Raw genomic sequence first — 22,939 nt, forward strand, 5'->3', positions numbered from 1 at the left:
GGACAACCTTTGTCCCCGTGTTGCTTTCTACTTTGAAGCCTGTTAATGAACTGGACTGTTATTTGTATTTGATTGATGCAGGCGACAATATTTTTATTTTTTGGAAAAACGAGCAAACATTCTGGCCACAGCTAGCAAAATTTGTATGGGAGATCCTGCACATTCCTGCTACCAGCACATCTTCTATTGCAGGAGGGACTGTGGAAGACAGGAGAGCTAGACTGAATCCTGAGATTATTGATGACTTCTTATTCATCCACAGATTTAAAAAATCATAATAGTGCTGCATAGGGCATATTTCTCCCCTTTAGGGCATACAGAACACGTTGTATTTTGTACTCCAGGACATCTTAACAGGGTGGATTAGGATTCCTTGGGGTAGTAGAAGTCAGCTATTGTTGGGGTTGTAAGGGTAGAGGGTGGTGGTGGCGGGAGGAGGGTTTATTATAGCTGCTTATTGTTATTATTGTTTTCTGTTTGTAATTTATACACAACAGTTGCACAGGATATTGTTCCTTTTTATACTTTAATAAAAAGATTTAAATATAAAATCCTAAGTATTTGAGGCTTCTGCAGATGAGAACAGAGCCCACGGGGATGGGGTGGGGACGGGGACAGAGCCTGCGGGGACAGAGACAGGGCCTGCAGGGATGGGATGGGGATGCAGATGGAGCTTGCGGGGACGGGATGGGGACGGAGACAGAACCCACAGGGACGGGGCGGGGATGTGGACAAAGTTTATCCCTGTGTCATTCTCTAGCAGAAGCCAAAGACAAAGATTTTAACGATGTACAGGTTTTGTTTTATACCCTTACCTAGTTCCCTTCAAAACTAACCCCCTCCCATGATTATAATACTGAACAAAGAGAAAATGCCTCCTTTCTACAGCTTAAGAGATGGAATTAAGGTCAATCATATAGTACTCATACAGAGACAGTAGAGTTTTTTTTATTTATTTATCGCAGTTGTATCCCACATTTCCCCACCTCTTTGCAGGTTCAGTGTGGCTTACAATCAGGGGTGTGCTGGTAAATTGTTAACAGGGGGCTCTCTCTCGCCAGCAAAGTAAAAGAGAATTCAGGAGGGGTCCAAGCCCACATTTTGGGATCCATTTGTTAAAGTAGCCATGGAGAACCGGCTCCCAAAATTCTTAAAAACTTAACAAACGGCTCTCGAGAGCCTGCTCCAGCACACCACTGCTTACAATACATCATGAATGATGGAAATACAATTTGTTACAATTTGATTATGGGTTACATGGTGAGGAATTATAAGAAGACAAAGTAAGATAACATTATGAGGCAATGAGAGAGCTATAGGATAGCAACTTGAATAGAACTTCATGAGACATGTATCTCTCCACACTCGTCCTTCCCTACACCCCTTCCCGTGCACTCCGCTCCATGGATAAATCCTTCTTATCTGTTCCCTTCTCCACTACTGCCAACTCCAGACTTCGCGCCTTCTGTCTCGCTGCACCCTACGCCTGGAATAAACTTCCTGAGCCCCTACGTCTTGCCCCATCCTTGGCCACCTTTAAATCTAGACTGAAAGCCCACCTCTTTAACATTGTTTTTGACTCGTAACCACTTGTAACCACTCGCCTCCACCTACCCTCCTCTCTTCCTTCCCGTTCACATTAATTGATTTGATTTGCTTACTTTATTTATTTTTTGTCTATTAGATTGTAAGCTCTTTGAGCAGGGACTGTCTTTCTTCTATGTTTGTGCAGCGCTGCATATGCCTTGTAGCGCTATAGAAATGCTAAATAGTAGTAGTAGTAGTAGTAGACATGACACATTTCTAGCTACGAGGGAGGGGTTTCATATGTGGTGAAGGTACGTAAGATGAGAGTGCAAAAGGAAATATTATGAGACATTTCTAACTATATATAAGGAATGTATGTGTTTTGATCCTTGTGATATATTTTGTTCACTGCAGAATCTCAAAATGCAGGATTCTAGGGCCTCTACACAATATATGAGATTAATTTTGATAAACTATACTAGACTGATTCTTGGATTAGAGAACAGAAGAATCATATTTTCATAATTAATTTGATACTCTACCCAGTTTATTACTTTCTTTCCTTTTAGCTGTAGATACATAAAAATGACATTTCTTGTTTCCTTGTCAGTTACCAAATAATATTTTTACATTCTGTGACATGTGGCATGAAAAATAATTACAATTTCTCTCTCTTTTTCAGTTCCTTGTGGGACTCGAAGCCTGCTGTGCATGAAGGGCATGTCATCTCAGGGAATGAACTGCACACTTTACTTCAACCAGTGTTTACCCAGAATTCCAAGAATCTTGTGCTGTTCCTCCAAGATCAGGTGCATGCTTTAAGCCCCAGTTTGCATAGGTGAACTAGGTAGGACATCCAGGCTGGGGAACGCATAGTTCCCAAATATTTTACAAAAGGCTCACTGAACGTAGTGCCTTTTGTAATATATGTACTGTATAAGGATGCAAGGAAATACATATGCATGTGTTGGCATGTGCAGCAGGAACACCTGCTTTAACAAAAAACATGGCAAGGAAAGAGCAGTATCACTCGGGATTTGAAAGTGTAAGTGCTGGATTTTGCAAAATTGGGCATCGAGGAACAGCTAATCAAGGGTTTCGGTGAAAAAAACACTTTTGAGGCAGTTTTTAAGCACCAGAAATGTAAATACAGTAATCACCTGCCTCGCAAGATGTATAAATTCCAATGTCTATTTTTTTTTAAGGATATGTGTATTGCCTTTGCAAAATTAGAAATACACACATTCAGTCTGCTCAAAAGGCTTCTTCAACATGCCTTTTTGAAATTGTGCAGATTGCAGATCTATACATGTAAATAGGGGCTTTCTAAAATAGCTGTTTATACATGTAGAATATTTACACGTGTAAATGTTGCAATCATTGGAGCCGACTCTGTGGGTGCTGTGAGTGCTTGAGCACCCCCAATATTGAGAAAATTCCTTGTATGTGTCCAGGGAGGGATTATTTCCATTGGACTTAGCACCCCCGAATAATTTTGAAAAGTTGGCTCCTATGGTTGCAATTGGCAAGTTAAAATGTCATATAATTAACCGAATTCTGCAAACTACTAAAGACCCATCTTTTTGAAAAAATATATCGAAAGGATCAAAACACATGAAGTCCACACACACTGTTAGCAATGCATCAATACATCCTCTTCCGTACTTCTATCCCCCGCAATCTTACACGCTTAAACATAATCTACTGGTAAAAAACAGAAAATATTATACCCGAAGGATCTCTTGCTATTGCTCTGCTACCCAATCAGGATCCGGTGTTCTTCTATTGTTTTGTTGTTCTTTGCCATTGTTTTATTCTCTTTAACGATACAGGGACTTGTTTTAATTTAACGCCTCATAATGTAACCATAATTATGTTGTAACAGATTGTACTTCCATCAATACAATGTACTGTAAGCCACAATGAACCCGCAAATAGGTGGGAAAATGTGGGATACAAATGCAATAAATAAATAAATGCAAGCCTTGTAAAATAACTTCCTTTGTCTCATCATGCAGGCTGGACATGCAACATGTGCTTAATGAGCTGGTCTGCCAGCACCTGACTTTATAGTATCTTTTTTGTCTTCCAGCTTAGTGTAGAAGACTTTACATATTACAGCAAAGTCCATGAAGATGAGAAACCATTTCACAGTGTGCAGGTAAGCGTTTCTGCTCCATGTGGCAAGATGGGAAGTTTTGAGATTTTTAAAATTTTAATTAATTAGATGGACTATAGTCTTTTTCCCTAGTAAGAGCGGGTTTTAGTGCTAGTATGTTGTGCATGTTATTATTCTTTCCAACCCAATGGAATGTTGGAAAGAAATTATATATGAGGCACCAAGGATGTCTCTCCATCTGTCTGTTGGCAAATTAATTCTCTAAAAACTTAATTGCACAGGACCAAATTTAGTACTGGGGAACAAAACATCAAATTTTAATATGGGCCAGATTAGACCAGAAGTTCCAGGGACATAAAGGCCCCAAAATGGCCTAATTCATTTCTAGAGAGAGGCAGTTCCAGCAGCCGCAATATAGAAACATTTATAGACTGAAACATAGAACTTAAGCAATTGCTCCTTTTGAGCTGCTTCTTCCCTCTCCGCTAATCTCCTAGTTACAGACACAGGCAGAGTTAACCCGGATACACAGCGAGACAATTTATGCTGAGTAGCATTTCTAGTGTGCTTTCTTGATATGCATCATTGACGTTGATTCCAAAGAAAGAAGAGAACATAGAACCAGTCATTGATTTGTTTTTGTATAAATCATTAAGCAAGATGTTCTTGTTGCCACTTATGTAGGCATAGATTTTTGCTGAAACACAGCTGTGTCAGGTCCTCCTTGATTTACAGTTGCTGATTGTTTTTTGCTTTATACACACACACACACACACACACACACACACACACACACACACACACACATATATATATATCCATGGAGAAGCTCCATCATACATGTCAGACCTAATTGACTTACCTGCACGAAACATCAAAAGTTCATCACGTACCTTCTTAAACCTCCACTACCCCAATTGTAGAGGACTCAAATACAAATCACTACACGCATCTACCTTCACATACCTCTGCACAAAAGCATGGAATAAACTACCGAATGCTATAAAAACAACGCATGACTTGACAACCTTCTGGAAGTTATTGAACACGCACCTGTTCGAAGAGACTTACAATAAAAATCCTCCTTAATGACTTGATTCCATTCTATATCTAAACCAACTAATACTGATCCCTTCTAATTTGATGATGTTAATCACATTATCACTATCGGTCATTATATCTTACCTGTTTTATTTTGTGTTATGTAAATAATTCTACTGATCTGTCTACCCAATTTCCTACACAGTAATATGTTAAATTAGACCATACCTCTTACTCTGTTTATGATTATACCTTTTGCAACATAGTGAAAGCCACATTGAGCCTGCAAATAGGTGGGGTACAAATGCAGCAAATAAATAAATATATACACACGTATATATATATTTTTTTATTACATTTGTACCCTGTGCTTTCCCACTCATGGCAGGCTCAATGTGGCTTACATGGGGCAATGGAGGGTTAAGTGACTTGCCCAGAGTCACAAGGAGCTGCCTGTGCCTGAAGTGGGAATTGAACTCAGTTCCTCAGGACCAAAGTCCACCAACCTAACCACTAGGCCACTCCTCCACTCCATTTATGTATGTATCTCTGTGTTCTCTGTGTCTATATGTCTATATGTCTATAAAAAGACGGCTGAGGGGAGGATGTGATTGAGGTCTACAAAATCCTGAGTGGTGTAGAATGAGTAGAAGTGAACTGACTTTTTACTCATTCCAAAAGTACAAAGACTAGGGGACACTAAAGAAAGTTACATGGAAATACTTTTAAAACAATTAGGAGGAAATATTTTTTCACTCAACAAATAGTTAAGCTCTGGAACTCTTTGCTGGAGGATGTAGTAACTGCAGTTAGCGTATCTGGGTTTTAAAAAAGGTTTGGACCAGTTCCTGGAGGAAAAGTCCATAGTCTGCTATTGAGACAGACATGGGGATCTACTGTTTGCCCCAGGATTGGTAGCACGGAATGTTGCCATTATCTGGGTTTCTGCCAAGTACTTGCAACCTGGATTGGCCACTGTTGGAAACAGGATACTGGACTAGATGGACCATTGGTCTGACCCAGTATGACTATTCTTATGTTCTAGATCTTGATGATCTGAAGCTATTTTAAAGGTGGAATTGCTAGAAATTAGGTGGGGGCAATATTCATATGGTGGCACTCAATGTTTTGCTGACCACTGCCAGCATTATACCCGGAAATTCGATGCCAGGCCATATCTGGGCTTCAGCATTGTATTTCTGGGTTCGCAAAGCCAGTTAGTGCTTAGCTGGTTAACTGCTAAGTTTTAGCCACACTAAACAGTTAAGTGTTGCTAAAAATGAGCTGTTAGCTGTGAACAGGCAATTTAACCAGCCAGAACCTGTTTCTGGCAGAGGCGTAACTACGTGGGGCCACGGGGGCCTGGGCCCCCATAGATTTGGTCCTGGACCCCCCTGCTGATGACCCTCTCGACCTCCCCTCCTGCCGCCAACCCACCGTCGCCTATCTTTGCTGGCGGGGGATCCCAGCCCCCGCCAGCCGAGGTCCTCTTCTGGTGCAAGGCTTCGTTCTGTTTCTGTGAGTCTGATGTCCTGCACAGAACGAAGCCTTGCACCAGAAGAGGACCTCGGCTGGCGGGGGTTGGGGTGCCCCGCCAGCAAAGGTAGGCAATGGTGGTGGTGGAGGAGGGTTGGCGGTGGGAGGGGGGTCAAGAGGGTCGTCGGCAGGGGGGGGGGGGTCAAAGTTGTTGTTGTTGTTGGTGGTGGCGGGGGGGGGGGGGGGTCGGCGGCAGGGGGGGCTAAAATGTGCCCCCTCACCTCGGGCTCTGGACCCCCCTCCCGCCGAAGTCTGGCTATGCCACTGGTTTCTGGCCAGTTAAATCACTATGAGTATCGATCCATTTGGCCATAAAATGAAAGCATTGGGAATCCTGAAAGAACGTGTATGAGGTGAACATTATCAGCTTCAGTCCTGCTGATTTAGAATGCTTGCAGTATTTTAGTTAATTTACAGTTTTAAAACCGTTTTTTTTAGTAAATTCACTACATCTCTGAAGTCATGGTGTTCTACTCTGTTCTGTGATGTCACATACCTTGATGAGGCTGTATTACAAAAATGATTCATTAAGAATTAATAAGCTTTCCCTCCTAAGCATCTCTCTTTTCATCAGGATTCCTAGACATGTATTCAACAACTTAAACCATGCACCTCGTCTAGCAGGGACACTTGTGCGTAGAAAACAAAGGAAAAACTATTAAATTGTAGCAAGTGAAGAGCACTATTGGATTCTAAGCCTTTGAGGCTTCCGCACATATTAGATTTTGTAGAACTACATTAACAACTGTTTTGAGCTTTTGGGATCAGTGACTGTGCATGCAATTATAGACTTCCATTTTCACATAGCACATACACAGAATAAAATCCAGATAGATTCTCTACTAAATAATAAAGTCTGCTTACGGACATTGCCAAACACCCAAATGAACTGATGCTTGAGAAGATTGTTTAGCAAATGAACGTATCTCTTCTTCATACCTCGGTCTTCCCTGGCTTCCTTCTGTTCGCCAACAGTTTGTTTCTTTGACACAGTGAATACTTCATTAAATGGCATTTCATTTGCAGTCAGAGCACAGGGCAAGGCCTCTTTATGGTATGCACTCTTCCTCCCTTAGGTGACACTTTGTTCATAGAGGATAATTCTCTTAGTTGTCCTTTTACTAAGGTGCGCCGAAAAACGGCCTGCGCTGTTGTAGGCGCGTGTATTAGACACGCGCAGGTCCATTTTTCAGCGTGCTTACAAAAAAAGGCCAAAATTGGATGTGCAGCAAAATAAAAATTGGCACGCATCCATTTTGGGCCTGAGACCTTACCCCGCCACCCATTCACCTAATGGTAAAGTCTCATGCGTTAACTGGGCGGTAATGGTCTGCTCACATACGTCGCCAATTACCGCCCAGTTAGCGCCGCATGCCGGAAAATTTCCGGCGCGCTTAGTGGACGGGCGTAAAAAATGAAATTGCCGCCCGGGCCATGCGGTAGCTAGGTGGTAGTTCAAACTTGACGTGTGTAGGATGCGCATATGCGCCTACGCAGCTTAGTAAAAGGGTCCCTTAATGATATTTATTGATATTTATTTATTTATTTGTTACATTTGTACCCCACATTCTCCCACCTATTTGCAGGCTCAATGTGGCTTACATAGTACCGTAAAGGCATTTGCCAATTTGGTTAACAAATACAAGGTTATATTGTGGTCAAATGAGGTAGGTGTGAATCAGGAGTCATGAGGGTCAAGGGAATGAAGATTGTAAATTGTCCAGTACGATCATTGGTTATGCTGTGTTGCTGGGTCTGGGGATTTACGTTGGATTGGTGGGATAGGCCTTTTTGAAGAGGTGGGTTTTTAGTGATTTCCTGAAGTTTAGGTGGTCATGGATAGTTTTCACAGCTCTTGGGAAAGTTGTGCGCTTATGTAGGAGAAGCTGGATGCGTAAGTTGTTTTGTATTTTAGTCCTTTGCAATTTGGGTAATGTAGTTTTAGGTATGATCGTGATGGTCCGATTCAGTTTCTGGTTGGTAGATCTATGAGGTCTGTCATGTATCCTGGGACTACGCCGTAGATTATTTTGTGGACCAAAGTGCAGATTTTGAAGATGATCCGTTCTTTGATTGAGAGCCAGTGCAGCTTTTCTCGAAGGGGTTTAGCACTTTTGAATCGTGTTTTATCATATATCAGTCTGGCTGCTGTGTTTTGGGCGGTCTGAATCAGGAGAAATGACCATTGTATCAGTCTAGCAGAATGGGGATACTTTTACAAATTGTGGGTGCCTTAAATTAGGTACCTCGAGGCCACACGGTGGGAGCATCTGGATGCCAGGATCCCATCATAGAATACTAGTGTAACGTGGTATCTGTGAGCCTTATATTTACATGTCCACGTTTCCACCAGTGGCAGGGGACGCACAGAACTGCCAGTATTCTGTAAGTTCCATGTATAACTGGGATCCCCACCCATGTCCACCATTGCTCTGCCTATATATATACATATATATATATGCCCCTTGTATTAAGTGATGTAAATCATTACAAAATAACACTTAGGCACCCTGCTGGCATTTTTGTGGGTAAGAGTACACTAATACATGTAAATGCTAATATTTCATACATTTATGCATGCAAAGGAGTGTATAAATGTAGGTGCCTAGTTTATAGAATAGCCTTTTAAGGGCTAGATTCAGTAAATAGCACCCTACGTTAGACACCAGCATGATGTTCTGTAAATGATGGAACAAAATTATGCCTAGGCGTATTCTCTAAAGTATGCCTAAGTTTTATAGAATAGACTTAAATTTCCACGCAGTACATAGAATATGCAGAGTGGCTTGCCACGCGACTGGATTTGGTCATGTCCATCTAGGCCATGTTTTACTTGGTGTAAATCCCGATTCCTAAATTAGATGCAGATCGGGTGTATTCTATGATAACGTGCATAGATTTTAGAAACACCCATGGCCACAACCCCTTTTTCAATAATGCGACTTAGAATGTAGGCGCACCATGTTATAGAATACATGTAGTGAGTTGTGTGCGTAACTCTCAACTAATGCCAATTAGTGCTGATAATTGCTTGTAAACATCCTGGTAACAGCACTGAAAAATCAGCACACGTCCATTTTATTTATTTACTAGCCGTTAAGCCCGTTAAAATGGGCAAGATTTGTGTTTTGCAAAATGTAATAATTCTCACCTCCATCCATCCATGTCCAGCAAACCTCCTATCTCCCCTGCCCTCCCCTCCCCCGATCCATGTCCAGCAACCCTCCTCTCTGCCCTGCTCTCTCCCCATGTCCAGCAACCCTCCTCTCCCCCCCCCTGCACTCCCCCCATGTCCAGCTACCCTCCTCACTGCCGCTCCCTCCTCCCTCCGTGCCGGGCCCCTGCACTGACATGAGAGCGCCTCTCACCTCCGTGTGAAAGCGCAGCAGGCAGCAGCAGATCGCTCTGCTGCTGCTTGCAGCGCTTCCACACTGAGGTGAGAAGCGCTGTCATGTCAGTGCAGGGGGCCCGATACGGAGGGGGGCAGGAGCGGCGGCAACGTCGGGGATGGGGGGGGGTGGAGGTTGGTGCACCGGCGATGTTGCTTCGTCTCCAGGCTCCAGCGGCAGCGTCCGTTTCCCTCTCTGTTCCACCCTCTGACGTCATCACGTCGACGCAAGGGCGGTACAGAGAGGGAAGTCTGTACTGCGCATTTGCGGGTGAGTCGGTCACTTGTCATTTATATAGTTAGATTTATTTGTTACATTTGTATCCCACATTTTCCCACCTATTTGCAGGCTCAATGTGGCTTACATAGTATCGGAGAGGCGTTCGCCGACTCCGGTATGAACAAATACAAAGTGATGTTATGACAGGATAAGGTTCGTGTGGAAAAGGCACATTGGGGAATCGTAGGGCGGAAGAGTTTGTTATGTCCATTATGTGCTGTAGTTTCGTAGTGTTGCAGAGTCCAGGCATTTAAGTTGGATCGGTAGGGTATGCCTTTTTGAACAGGTTAGTTTTTAGTGATTTCCGGAAGTTTAAGTGGTCATACGTTGTTTTCACGGTTTTTGGTAATGCGTTTCACAGTTGTGTACTTATGTAGGAGAAACTGGATGCATAAGTTGATTTGTGTTTGAGTCCTTTGCTGCTTGGGTAGTGGAGGTTTAGATATATTCGTGAGGATCTGGATTATGTTTCTGGTTGGTAGGTCTATGAGGCCTGAGACCTTACTGCCACCCACTGACTTAGCAGTAAGGGGTCTCACGTGTTAACCGGGCGGTAATCGTTACACTGGCGATTACCGTAGCACCACATGGTAGAAAATAGAAATTATTTTCTGGCATGCATTTTAGATGCACATCAGAATTAGAATTACTGCCCGAGGCACAGGGTAGCCAGGTGGTAGTTCTAATTTAACGTGTATTGTACATTCATAGGCGCCTACGCACCTTAGTAAAAGGGCCCCTTTATTTCAAAAGTATGTGAAAGCAGGGACATAGCTGCTATGGGGCCACGGGGGCCAGGGTCCCCGTAGATTTGGCTCTGGAGCCCCCTGCCAATGACCCTCTCAACCCCCCCATCTGCCGCCAACCTGCCGTCGCCATCTGCTACCTTTGCTGGCGGGGGACCCCAACCCCCGCCAGCCGAAGTCTTCATGCTTCTCTTGGTTTCTGAGTCTGTCTGACGTCCTGCACGTACACAATGTGCAGGATGTCAGACTCACAGAAACAGAACGAAGCCTTGGACGTCAGACAGACTCAGAAACCAAACGAAGCAAGAAAACTTTGGCTGGCAGGGGTTGGGGTCCCCCGCCAGCAAAGGTAGGCGATGTCACGGCGACGGCGGGTGGGGGGTCATTGGGTGGGCCACAGTTGTTGGAGGTGGTTCTGGTGGCAGCAAGGGGTGTCGGCAATGGCGGGCGTCGTCGATAATGGCGTCGGTGTCAGCAATGGCGGCCGGGGGGGGGCGGGTCAGCGGCGCCAGGGGGGCCCTAAAATGTGCCCCCTCACCTCGGCTCTGGACCCCCCAAACGGCGAAGTTCAGATATGCCCCTGTGTGAAAGTATAAGAGGCATGGGGCCCCTTTTATTTAACTGTGCTAGCGATTCCCATGTGGCAAATGCGACTAATCCCATTCAAATTGAATGGGCTGCATCACATTTGCCATGCTGGGAATCACTAGTGTTATTTAGCAAAAGGGACTCATAGTGAGGCAGATTCAGTAAATAGCACTTAAATTTAGGCAATTTTTGCTCTGGACATTTAAAACCATACAAGAACGTAAGACCTTTGAAGTCAGAATGATTGAATATTTTAACACCCAACAGAAAGGACTTAACAAGGATCTGGGGTTCCTAGCCCATTATAAACCATAAAGCTGTATGTCTCTGTTGATCACCCTCCCCTCACCTATCCACACCTATCCTGTTAGAATATCAATGATATGCTTTGATGTCCTCATGCATACCTCCTACCCACCCCCATCCTCCCACCCTGTCAGACTGTCATAGTAATGCTTGAATGTTTTCACTTATATACACTGTCAGCTAGCACATTTGCTTATTTCCGATCTGAGGAAGAAGGGCAACCTTCGAAAGCTAATCAAGAAATGTATTAAGTTATGTCCAATAAAAAAGGTATCATCTTATTTTCTTTCTTTCCACAAGCAACATTCCATGTAGAAGTCAGCCCTTGTAGATCACCAATGTGGCCGCGCAGGCTTCTGCTTCTGTGAGTCTGACGTCCTGCACGTACGTGCAGGACGTCAGACTCACAGAAACAGAAGCCTGCGCAGCCTTCTACATGGAATGTTGCAACATTCCATGTAGAATCTCCAATAGTAGCAACATTCCATGTAGAATCTCCAATGGTATCTATTTTACTGTCATAGTAATGCTTGAATGTTTTCACTTATATACACTGTCAGCTAGCACATTTGCTTATTTCCAATCTGAGGAAGAAGGGCAACCTTCGAAAGCTAATCAAGAAATGTATTAAGTTATGTCCAATAAAAAAGGTATCATCTTCTTTTCTTTTCCATGTTTTATTTTGTTTGATTTCTATTGATGCTCTGGACATTGAAGGAGGAGAACCAACCATAAAGTAGAACAATTAAATAAATGAAACTTTGACCGCCACAGCAGTGGCGTAGCCACAGGTGGGCCTGGGTGGGCCTCGGCCCACCCAGTTAGGGCTCAGGCCCACCCAACAGTAGCACACATTTAGCTTGGCCAGACTTCCCCCTGATGGTATCAAAAACACTGCTCTCCACAATAGTTTTCAGTGCATGCTTGCTGCAGACTGCCAAGGTGCAGAGAAACATTTTTCCACCAGCTGAGATATTTTTTTGGTGTTGGGGGAAGAACACTTGGTGCCCACCCACTTCTTGCCTAGGCCCACGCAAAATCTGCTGTCTGGCTACGCCCCTGCGCCACAAAGAGTCTACAAAGATGACCCTCCGTAAAAGACTGATTTGGCTGATAATTGATTTTATTCTTACTGCAAACCCCAAAAGAATGCAGGCGTGAAGGGAAGTAATAGGGTGCATAGAGTGACACCTTGCTGGGCAGACTAGATGGACCATTTCAGTCTATTTCATTTGCATTCAGTAGAAATAAAACAAACAAAAGCAAAAATAGCACCAACATCAACAACAAAAGGAAAATAAGGTGATACATTTTTTTTTTATGTAAAAGGGCCTCATAGGGGTGAATTCTATAAATCACTTTTTCAAAGGCAGAACCTTCTTCATCAGGTCAGGTATCAACAGAAGATGACAATATCAAAATATAAAGTTGAAACATAACAAGCATTCATTGAGAGTTTTGAAGGCATGGTAGGGGTGTGCAGTGGCGTACCAAGGGCGGGGCGGTGGGGGCGGTCCGCCCTGGGTGCACGCTACTTGGGGGGGGGGGGGGGGTGCCGCGTGGCTCTTGGCTCCTCTGGTTCCCTGCTCCCTCTGCCCCGGAACAGGTTACTTCCTGTTCCGGGGCAGAGGGAGCAGGGAGCCAGCGGAGCCGAGAACCGCGCGGCTGCTCCCCGCAGGTAAAGATGCACCCGGTGGTGGTGGTGGTGGGGTTGATGCGCTGGGGGGGTGTCATTTCACCAGGGGGGGGGGGTCATGCTGCACCCGGGGGGGGGTGCGCATTGGCGATCCGCCCCGGGTGGCAGCCGACCTAGGATCGTCACTGGGGGTGTGGCAGAGGGGAGAGGAGTATAAAGGAAGGAGATGTGGATGAAGCTGACAAAGCACTATCATTTTATGGTTTATAATATGATAGGAAACTCAGAACTTTGTTAAATCCTGTTGGGTGGGTATCATCTCTTAACTTCAAAGATTTAACATTCCTAGATCGATTTGTTTCTGACATTTATATCGCACATTATCCCAAACAAATGTGAGTTCAATGTAGCTTACAATAAATAGTATAGGATACTCAATTCTAGACACCCGCAGTCACACGACCCTTGTGCACAGAAATGTCTAAAATAAGGCATATTTTCAAGGGGGTATACACAGGGGTGGACCATAGGTAGGACATGGGCAGAGCTCCCACTTAAATGCATAACTTACAGAGTACTGTAACTTAAATATGCTCCTGCCAAATGAAGGTGCTGGTGTAACTGCAGGTATCTAAATACTACATGTGTCAATACTGGATTACCCTTGTATTCTTTAAGGGAACCTAGACACTGTTATAGAATAGGAGTAGTAAGGTTCACTAGCATTTGCCAAATCTAATTTGAATATTTAACAGGTGGCCTCACCCTCTTCAGGGTGCCTCAGCTAATCGGAATTAAAGATCTCCCTTTGCCTCGCTTACTCTCTGCTCAAGCTCCAGCCCTTTTGATGTGGCGTAGACCAAAAAAAAAACAGATCAATGCAGATTTACTATGTTACTATTACTTTTTAATTAGAATATCAGCTTTTAGACTTGCTGGTCAATGCTAACTTCTACATTTTATGCATTGCAGGAGATATGTCGTTTTTCACCATCCTCGCTAGTTTTACCTGCAGTGGACTGGAAAGCTACTAGCCACCTTTTCGATTACCTTCAGAAAAAGGCTGATTGGCACCTAGTGAACATGAGTGATTGTGATGCATCAGAGCTAGTAATGGAGCCATCTAAGCCCAACTTAATTTTAGTAAAACTACAGTCATTCAGCAGGTATGGAATAAATAGACATCTGAGATGTCTGAAAATGCAGATTAAACTGTGTAGTTGTTCATTGGTTGTTAAATGAGACTGTAAAGAAAGGTCTGCTTTTCATGCCTGGGTTTAAATGCTGTTGATGTCATATTGCTTATCTATTGAAAACATTTTCTCTGATTTGTTTTAAATTTACTACTTAATAGCTTCATTGAGTGCCACCTAGTCCTAGCTGGAAACAGTAAACAAATGATTCACCTCTACCCGTTCCACTCCATGCAGTATTTTATAGACTTCTCTCATAGCTCCCCTTAGCCGTCTCTTCTCCAAGCTGAGCCTTAGCTGCTTTAGCCTTTCTTCATAGGGAAGTCGTCCCATCCCCTTTATCATTTTCATCGCCTTTATCATTCACTACTTCACTACATGAAAGCCCAGGTCACAGATATGGCTTTTAACACTTTAGTGAAGTTTAAACTTTTACACCAACTGGTACCCACTCACTCCTGAACCAGCCCTTTAGGTGAAACATGGCCATGTTGGGCCTAAATATATACGTCGGGGTCACCAATGTTTTATTTTGGGGTTCAGAGACCCCTGGGTTCTGTCTGGTACTGGAGCTCAGCTGTCCAGTGGCAGAGTGAACCCCCAAGAAGGCTGGATTGACCTCAACTCTAACTCCATCTCTAAATAGAATATTTCACTAGTACTGAGGTAATCAAGAAGTTGTGAAGTTCTAAAAGGAATTGTCACTGAGAGAGACGTTAGTCCGCCTCTCAGCACTGGCAAGGAAAAGATACCAGCCTTATGACAAACTGGATTTAGGCTACAGGTTATACAATGCAGCGAAAGGAAGCCTGATAGAGCAAAAGCATTTATACTTACAGCCTTTGATCATTAAGTGAAGCCCACAGAACATCATTTGGGATGAGGAATTTATTTGCCAAGATACAAGTCAAATCAGTGATTGACAACAGGCATGTACAATCAATTAATTATAGGACTATAATAATCCAGCTGGCAAACAGGTGTTAGCTAGTTCCTAATCTTTTATAATTCCTTTTACCAATTAAAGGTTTTACAAGGGAAAGCAATTAGGTAATTTGTCAATTCTGCTGGTCACATTGGTTTCCCCTGGAGAGAGTGAGTGGCAACCCTTCTCTCAAGCTTAAACCAGGAAATACACTGCTTTTTATAGGTGCACTTAGGATATGGGTAATATGACAGTAGATATACCTAATTGGATCCATGCTAATGTCATGGTTACCACTGATTGGCTCATGCTAATGAGTAGCCTTTATCTTGTAAACATGTTTTCGTCTTTAGCTCGCTTGACCACAAATCTTAAGCAAGACCCTACATCTAGCTATACCTTTCCTTTCTCACAACGTTGCTGACCACAATGTCACTCTGTCCTTTGGACCCCCACCTTTGTGTTTCCTGTTGTTCTCTTTAGAGCTCCAACACTGGGAGTTCAAGCAAGAGTCACACAGGCCTGTAAGCTTTTCCCTCATTTCAGAGCCTGAACCAAAGTCTAGGCAGGGGACCAAGGCTCATAGCTGTAGCATTTTTATACAATATATATATATATATATATATATATATATATATATATATATATATATATATATATATATATATATTGTTTTAATTTCCCCCTCTTGGACCTCTTTCTGACTCCAGATCACACGGGGGACTAAAGATACCTATTTCACATAACAGGTTCTGTATGGTTTCTCCAACCTCCATTGTCACCCAATCTCAGGAGGTCTACTCTGGGTTTGCATTAGGGGCTGTAATCGAATTCTAATTCCCATAACTACTGCTTTCTGTCTTCCTGGATCTAGGTATACTCTGGGCCATTTATGTTCCCAGATAATGCCTAATAAAAATCTGTCTAAGTTTCCCCAGAGACTGAGTGTATGTGATGTGCCTTGTAAGCTAAATGTAAGGTAAAGAGAAGATAGAATAAAGACAGAGATAGGTTTAAATAGATAGATACATTTTATTTCTTACCCAAAGACAAGTCTTCAAGTTGGTACGAATACAGACAGATTCTGGATACAACCGGACAGAGCCCTGCCGTCTGACAGAAGCGTTGGGGAAAATTCCAAAGCTATGGCAATTTGTCCCCTCTTTTATACACAAACCTCTCCATAGAAGTCTATGGTGAGATACCTAGCTCTCAATTTCTGAGATGATACTTTCCCACACAGTCTTATCAGCATGTTTTGGGAAGCGTTGAGATAACAGTTCCACATCTGTCTGTGTCGCAATACTTTTCACACCATCTTAAGAACTCTGTATAACCTCTGTAGCCTTCTATACAAAACTAATAAACTCCATTTTGTTCATCTGATTTAAAGTGACAGTTGTACCAGTTTGTGTCAGGACTCATTGTTCAGACCTGCTTTTTGCAGATTCTCAAATATTAAATCACTTTCTTGTTGTTTGGCCTAGTCAGTACTTTTTCAGTTGTTTTAGCTATTTAAGGTATGTAAATTGACCCACCACTATTCCAGTGGATGGATCCCAAGCGGGGACACATATTAACTTACAGGAAAAGCAAGTCCTTGCGCAGCCAGTCATAGATTTTTAAACCTAGCTGGTATTTTTACAGCCTGAGTCCTAAAATCTGGCCTTCCACCCTTCCGGTGGATCCAGTGAGGGTCTCTTGCTGTAGTATAATTATACATTCCCCACTTGTCACCCCCTCTGGAGAGGGGTGACATAAAACTCGTCAAGCGTGTCATCATCTATTCCAGAAGGTGGCAAGCTATTAAACGAGAGGGGGAGTTTTGCTCTTATGGGTTGCTAGCAGATATTATGCCAGACAGAAAACTTCATTTTTAGGTGGTATATTTCTGGGCATATGGAATTCCCTTTATATTACCCAACCCCTTGGGCCTTAATCTTGATGTTACCCCTCTTGAGGTGTACTCAAACCTGTAGTGAGAGAGGTTTTATGAATGGGACAAAACCATGAGTTCATCTATACGGGTAATAGCAATTTCAGGTGGATCATACTAATAAATACTTTCAGGTCTTTTTATGACTTAGTACATGGGGAGATAATCTAATGTATCTATCTCAGTGGTCTTGAGAAGGGACAGTGGTTTCGATTAAGCATTGTTATGGGCTCAACAAATATGTGGTTAGTATTCAGATTGCTGTTTAAGGTTATAGGTATTCAGAATCCTTAAATAGGTCGGGATTCCTGGACCTTACCAGTACTCATCATTGGCATCCAACCATGAGCACTAATAAGTGGATAGTAAGCATGAGGTTGCCTCATACAGCAAAAAGAGTCAAACCTAGAAAAATTCATATCACCAGAGGTCATGCATGGATCTTGACATATGCATAATGACCTGGAAGTATGGGAAGCAATTTATATATCCATTACCCCACTTGGAGCTTAGTCAAACCTACAGAAAGACATGCAACGTAAGTAAGCCTACACCAGAGTTAAACAATTGCATAGCTGGTTGATACTAACAGAGTTTACATCTACATTATGATATCTTAGCCCGTACTAGGGTTTGATGTTACCCTTGTATCTGAGCAAGATCAACTTCAATTTTAAATTACCTAAACAGAAATAACAGGGAAACTCTTAGAAAAACAATTAGAACAATAAAGGAAATAATAGGAAAATAAAAATAAAACCTTTTCAATATCTAGACAGGATTACTGCTAAACTAAAAATAAAACAAAATATGTATCTATAATGTCCATAAACAGCAACAGTAATTCTCAAATTAAGTATCAGTTCTAAATTCTCTTTCATCGATCATGGTTGAGGCGGTGGAAGCGCTGAAGAATCTGGACGGAGATCTGGAAGATCTAACAGGGCTGGGTTTTCAGGCTGGCCTGTTGAAGGAAGTGGTCGGTCTTGAGATGGTTAGGCTGGTAACATCTGGTTCTGCGGCTGAGTAAACACGTATATCTTAATAACAATGGTAAAGTATATGGAACAAAAGAGAAGATTACAAAAAACAATTAAAATTTAGAGATGATGGTAAATGTTCAATTATTGATATATGGAGGGCAATGCGTCGCAATCTATCGCCAATAGATATGGAATCTTCACCTACGATGACTACCATTCACCAAGGGTTGAGCCCTCAGCTGCAGGAGGCCAGCAGGACTTACGAGTTAGATGATTCAGAAAGAAGGGTAGCTTAGGAAATAGTCATAATCAAAGCAGAAGACTAATGTGCAGAAATCTAAAACTCATAAATAGTCCAGGTGATGGAAGTATATTCTGGAATCACGGTCGTTGTCTGTTGTAATAGAGAGCTCATACGTAAAGTGACATGTAGGTTCTGAAAAAGATGAGAAGCCTGCAAAAATATTCAATACAACAAAATATTTGAGAGCATAACCAAGAAGGTCTAAATTAAGGACATCATTTGAACAAAAGAAAATTCTCATTGGAGGAGGTGGCACTTTTTTTCTTGCCAGAGGTCAGTTGTAGCAGAAGTATCAAACTGGAATAGAGGCGGTAGATCAGGAATTGAATATGCCGTCTTCACTCATCCTACAGGACTTAATAAATAGAGGTGATGTAAGAAGTAATATCAAGTGGTCAAATCTCAGCATAGGACCATTAAAAAGAATAGATTATAGAATGCAATAGTTAGTTTCTTTGCGCATCAGTAGGTGGAGCATAGTGTCAATATATAATATATAATATCAGAAATTACCAGTAGGAATAATAATAAAAAAATTGTTCTCTGTATATTACATGTGGCTGGCACAGGAAGTCGGCAGAGTCTGAGGAAACATTGTGGTCAGAGTCTGTTCCAGGAAAATGCAGCCCTTAACATGATATTTTAAAAGATAGAGAAAAGCCAAAATCAGAAATGTAAAAACTATATATTTCTATGAAGTCTTCTCACGTGACCTTTACAAGGTTTAAATAGGTCAAATGAGAAGGACAATAACCTATAGTTCTCTGTAATAGTTCACAGCCAATTTGGAAAATAAGAATTATATTAACTTTTAATTTGATCATTTCTATGCTTTCACAATTTTGGGCCCTAAATTATGACAGCATATCAAGATTCCCATTCAGAGGGATAGCTAAAGATAAGCTTATATATTCCCAGGAATCAATTTACAATTTAGAGTATATTTTAAATTACAGAGTATAAGCAGCTTTATAAGCAGCAAACAAGTATAAGCATTTCTTTAAACATTTTAGTAAAATTCAAAAAAATCAAGGATATAATAACAATTTTTATTAATGCAATAAATGCATAAATTGACCAGAAAGAAAGATTAGTATGATATGTTCATATAATCCCACATTCTAAATTGAATTCTAAACAAAGAGTAGCAAGGATAACACAGAATCATAGAAAAATCCATCTGGTTATTAAAAGTTTGAAACACGTAATGAATTCCTGTATCATATACTGAGTTCAAAGCATTTGTAAAGATGAACTTTAGAGAAAATAAGAACTATAAGGGTTAATCTCTATACAATAAAACTTTAAGAGGCAGGGAAGGAATTTTGAAAGTAGTAGATAAGACGTGAAAAGAAAAATTAGAGAGCCAAGAAGTGAACATCAGCACTAGTTATTTTATTTTAAACAACGTTACAAAGAAACAGTGTTTTAGATGGCACATAATATACTACTATTTAACATTTCTAGAGCGCTACAAAGTGTACGCAGCGCTGTACAAACACAGAAGAAAGACAGTCCCTGCTCAAAGAGCTTACAATCTAATAGACAAAAAGTAAAGCATTTAAATTTAAAATATTTAAGCAGTCAAGCACAAGAGAACAGTCACAGAAGGACAGAAGATGTTGAAGGGTGGTCAGTGTGATTAGGTGTAACTCTGGTTGGAGTAGTGGGAGAAGGTAGATGGCACATAATATAGAACCTTTTCATAGTAAATATCTGGAATAATTATGCAAGTTTCAAAGAACACATACACATACAAATTAAAACTAAAAAGTGCTCGTATTTCTAGTGAAAGCAATTTACCAGAAATCAAAAACAATCAGGTATTTAATATCATGTCACAAATCAAACAAATATCGTTTAAATGAAACAATATACTATCCTGGGAAAAAAACACTCTTGAGATTTACTACCACTGCAGTTGATAGGCAATCTCTCAGAGTAACCTTAAAGCACTAATTTAAAACTAAAGAAATGATTCCCTAATAAATAGCTGGTTTAATATATGCTATTTATCACAGGACACACAGGAACATACAGACATAAAATTAAAACTGTAATTTAATCTTGATACGTAGAAAACTTAAAGCTCAGAAGAGGAAGCAAGATATCTATGTGCACGATTAAGAAATTGTTTAGGGTTTCAAAACAAAAAATATGAAAATAAATATTCCAGTAGCCAATCACAAGTCACAGCATACAGACAGAAAAGGAAAGGAAAATCACACTCATACACATACAAAGTCTTAATCCTAAATTTGGTAAAATAAAATATTTAAATTAGGGCTAATCCAACATGCCATGAGAGTATACAACGGCAAGCTTAATAGTAACACATACAATAAATGAAAAGATACTCACAATTCATGCAATGTAATTTCCAGCGTAGAAAATCAATTGAGAAAGAGAACAGTTGGCGGGATCACTACGCCCTTCCGAACTCTCGGTATAGGGAGGTCAACCGTAAAAATAGGTTGGTTTCGGAAGGAAAGTCCTTACCAGAGATCTGAATAGATGTCAGATCACCAGTATCTGGTGTTGAGTGCGGAGAGGAAGATATGATATAACGGGTAGTGAACAACATCATCCAATATGTATAATAACGGGACCTAGTGAGCAAGTGGTCTACAAATAAATTTCAAACCTGTAATTTCCTATAGAAAAATGAACTAGATTAGTAATATATATATTGACCAGACCTAGAACCTGGTACAAGGTTAGTGATTCAAAAAGCAGCTTCAAAGATAGCAGGGAAACCTAGAAATGATAATGTGTTAACAGTTTACAAAAACAGGCGATGATTATCCTGATAGTAGAATATACAGAGACATAACACATTCATACTCACGCATCTACTAATGTACTCCAACATAGAGACCCAAAATAAAAATTACTAATTAGCGGAAAGCTCAACGCTTTGACCGCAAGTGACATTAGGAGAAAGCAAGACAAAAACTGTAAACAGAAATATGCCTAGAGAGACAGTACAAAAGTAAATAAATACATAGTGTCAGCTATTATATATTTATACTACTCTATCCCAAATTAATAAATACTACTCCCCAGAGTGTGCTTCTAAAGACAGGAATAAATCTCGGTTTCTACTGCCTGCCAAGAATTATTCCGGTTACAATTGGCCATGATAGAGCCCCCAAAAAGGGACATTGCAAACACTCCCAAAATGAACTAAAAAAACCTGCGAATAAGGTCTTCTGAGTTGAAGAGCAGCGGTCCAATGGATTTCCGCAGATTAGGAATCTTCTCTTTTACCACTAACCCCTCTAATGGACCTACAGTGGTTTGGAATGTTTCTCGTTTACAACAAAACACTGAAAAATTTATGGTGAGGAATTTTCTCTGTTGCCACTAACCCAACTAAAACATTGAAAGACTATGAATTTTCTCTGTTACAACTAGCCTTTCAAAAATATTGAATGCCCTAGTCAACCTGTATACAATCGCAACGAAAGTCGTTAGACGTCTCTTTATTAACCCCGCGGTCATCTATACAAGTAACTCATAGGTGGGCAATAGTGCCGAAACCGCAGGCCACTCCGAAAAATGGAATGGAAGTCTGCTCAAAATCTAATAAATGAGATACCGTCATCCATTGAAGGGGCACCTTCGATGGATGTAAGTCTCAGACATCAGTATCAAAATTATAGCATGACACTAGTAGAAGGAAATTAAATAAATTAAAATTAAGAAATAAATAAAGGGAAAAAGAAAAAAGAAATAAGAAATATAGCCTGTTCCTAAAGAGAATCTCTGAAGCCTAATCCAGAAGTAGCAAGCAAAGAAATTATTTTAAAGGAAAAAAACATGTAAGCTCTTCTGGTAAGGCACCTTAACTTTACCGTGTATACTGAGGAAAGCTTGGAGGTGGTAGAGCGGAACAGGAAGGAAGCTAGGGCAAGCAGTACAAACTCAGTCATGCAAGACGAACAAAGCTGAAAAAGACTGAGAAATACTTAAACTTGTAGGACAGTTTTGACATACGTAGCTTAGTGTTAAAGATTATAGATGGGCAGCGGACCAGCACTGCCATCATAGAAGTAAAAGTTATGAAAATTTGAGCACAAATATTTGTACAAGAAAGAGTCTGTAGCTAGCATGCTCTGGAAATCACGCTAGACCCCTGTGTTATAGAACACAGGCACAATATAATAGCATTTAGATGTAACAAAAACAGTTGCTTCTCAACAATATAACCAAACTATGCAACAGTCTTCCTAAAATACTACCAGTTAAGCATTCAGCAAGAAATACATGTGTACTAATCATACTAAGGTAAATGTGACATTATAGTGGAACATTAAGACATATATCTGTACAGGGCAAAAGAAAGTAACATCTGTAGGAATTGAGTAATACCATTTAAAGTGCAAAAACCAGGATCATGAAGCATAAATCATGGGGGGCCACGTAAAT

At 41.2% G+C, this 22,939-nt stretch overlaps 1 protein-coding gene across 1 annotated transcript in view; it reads left to right on the forward strand.

Annotated features, from left to right (window-relative positions):
- LOC115478627 (V-type proton ATPase subunit S1-like) overlaps window positions 1-22,939 on the forward strand; it is a 134,963-nt gene that overhangs the window by 31,107 nt on the left and 80,917 nt on the right. Inside the window, exons 2-4 of the mRNA XM_030216112.1 lie at window positions 2,210-2,336; window positions 3,620-3,688; window positions 14,140-14,333. Coding sequence (XP_030071972.1) covers window positions 2,210-2,336; window positions 3,620-3,688; window positions 14,140-14,333 — 390 coding nt within the window. The remainder of the gene's footprint in view (window positions 1-2,209; window positions 2,337-3,619; window positions 3,689-14,139; window positions 14,334-22,939) is intronic.

Source organism: Microcaecilia unicolor, chromosome 10 (assembly GCF_901765095.1).
Source record: "Microcaecilia unicolor chromosome 10, aMicUni1.1, whole genome shotgun sequence".
NCBI classification, from domain to species: Eukaryota; Metazoa; Chordata; class Amphibia; order Gymnophiona; family Siphonopidae; genus Microcaecilia; species Microcaecilia unicolor.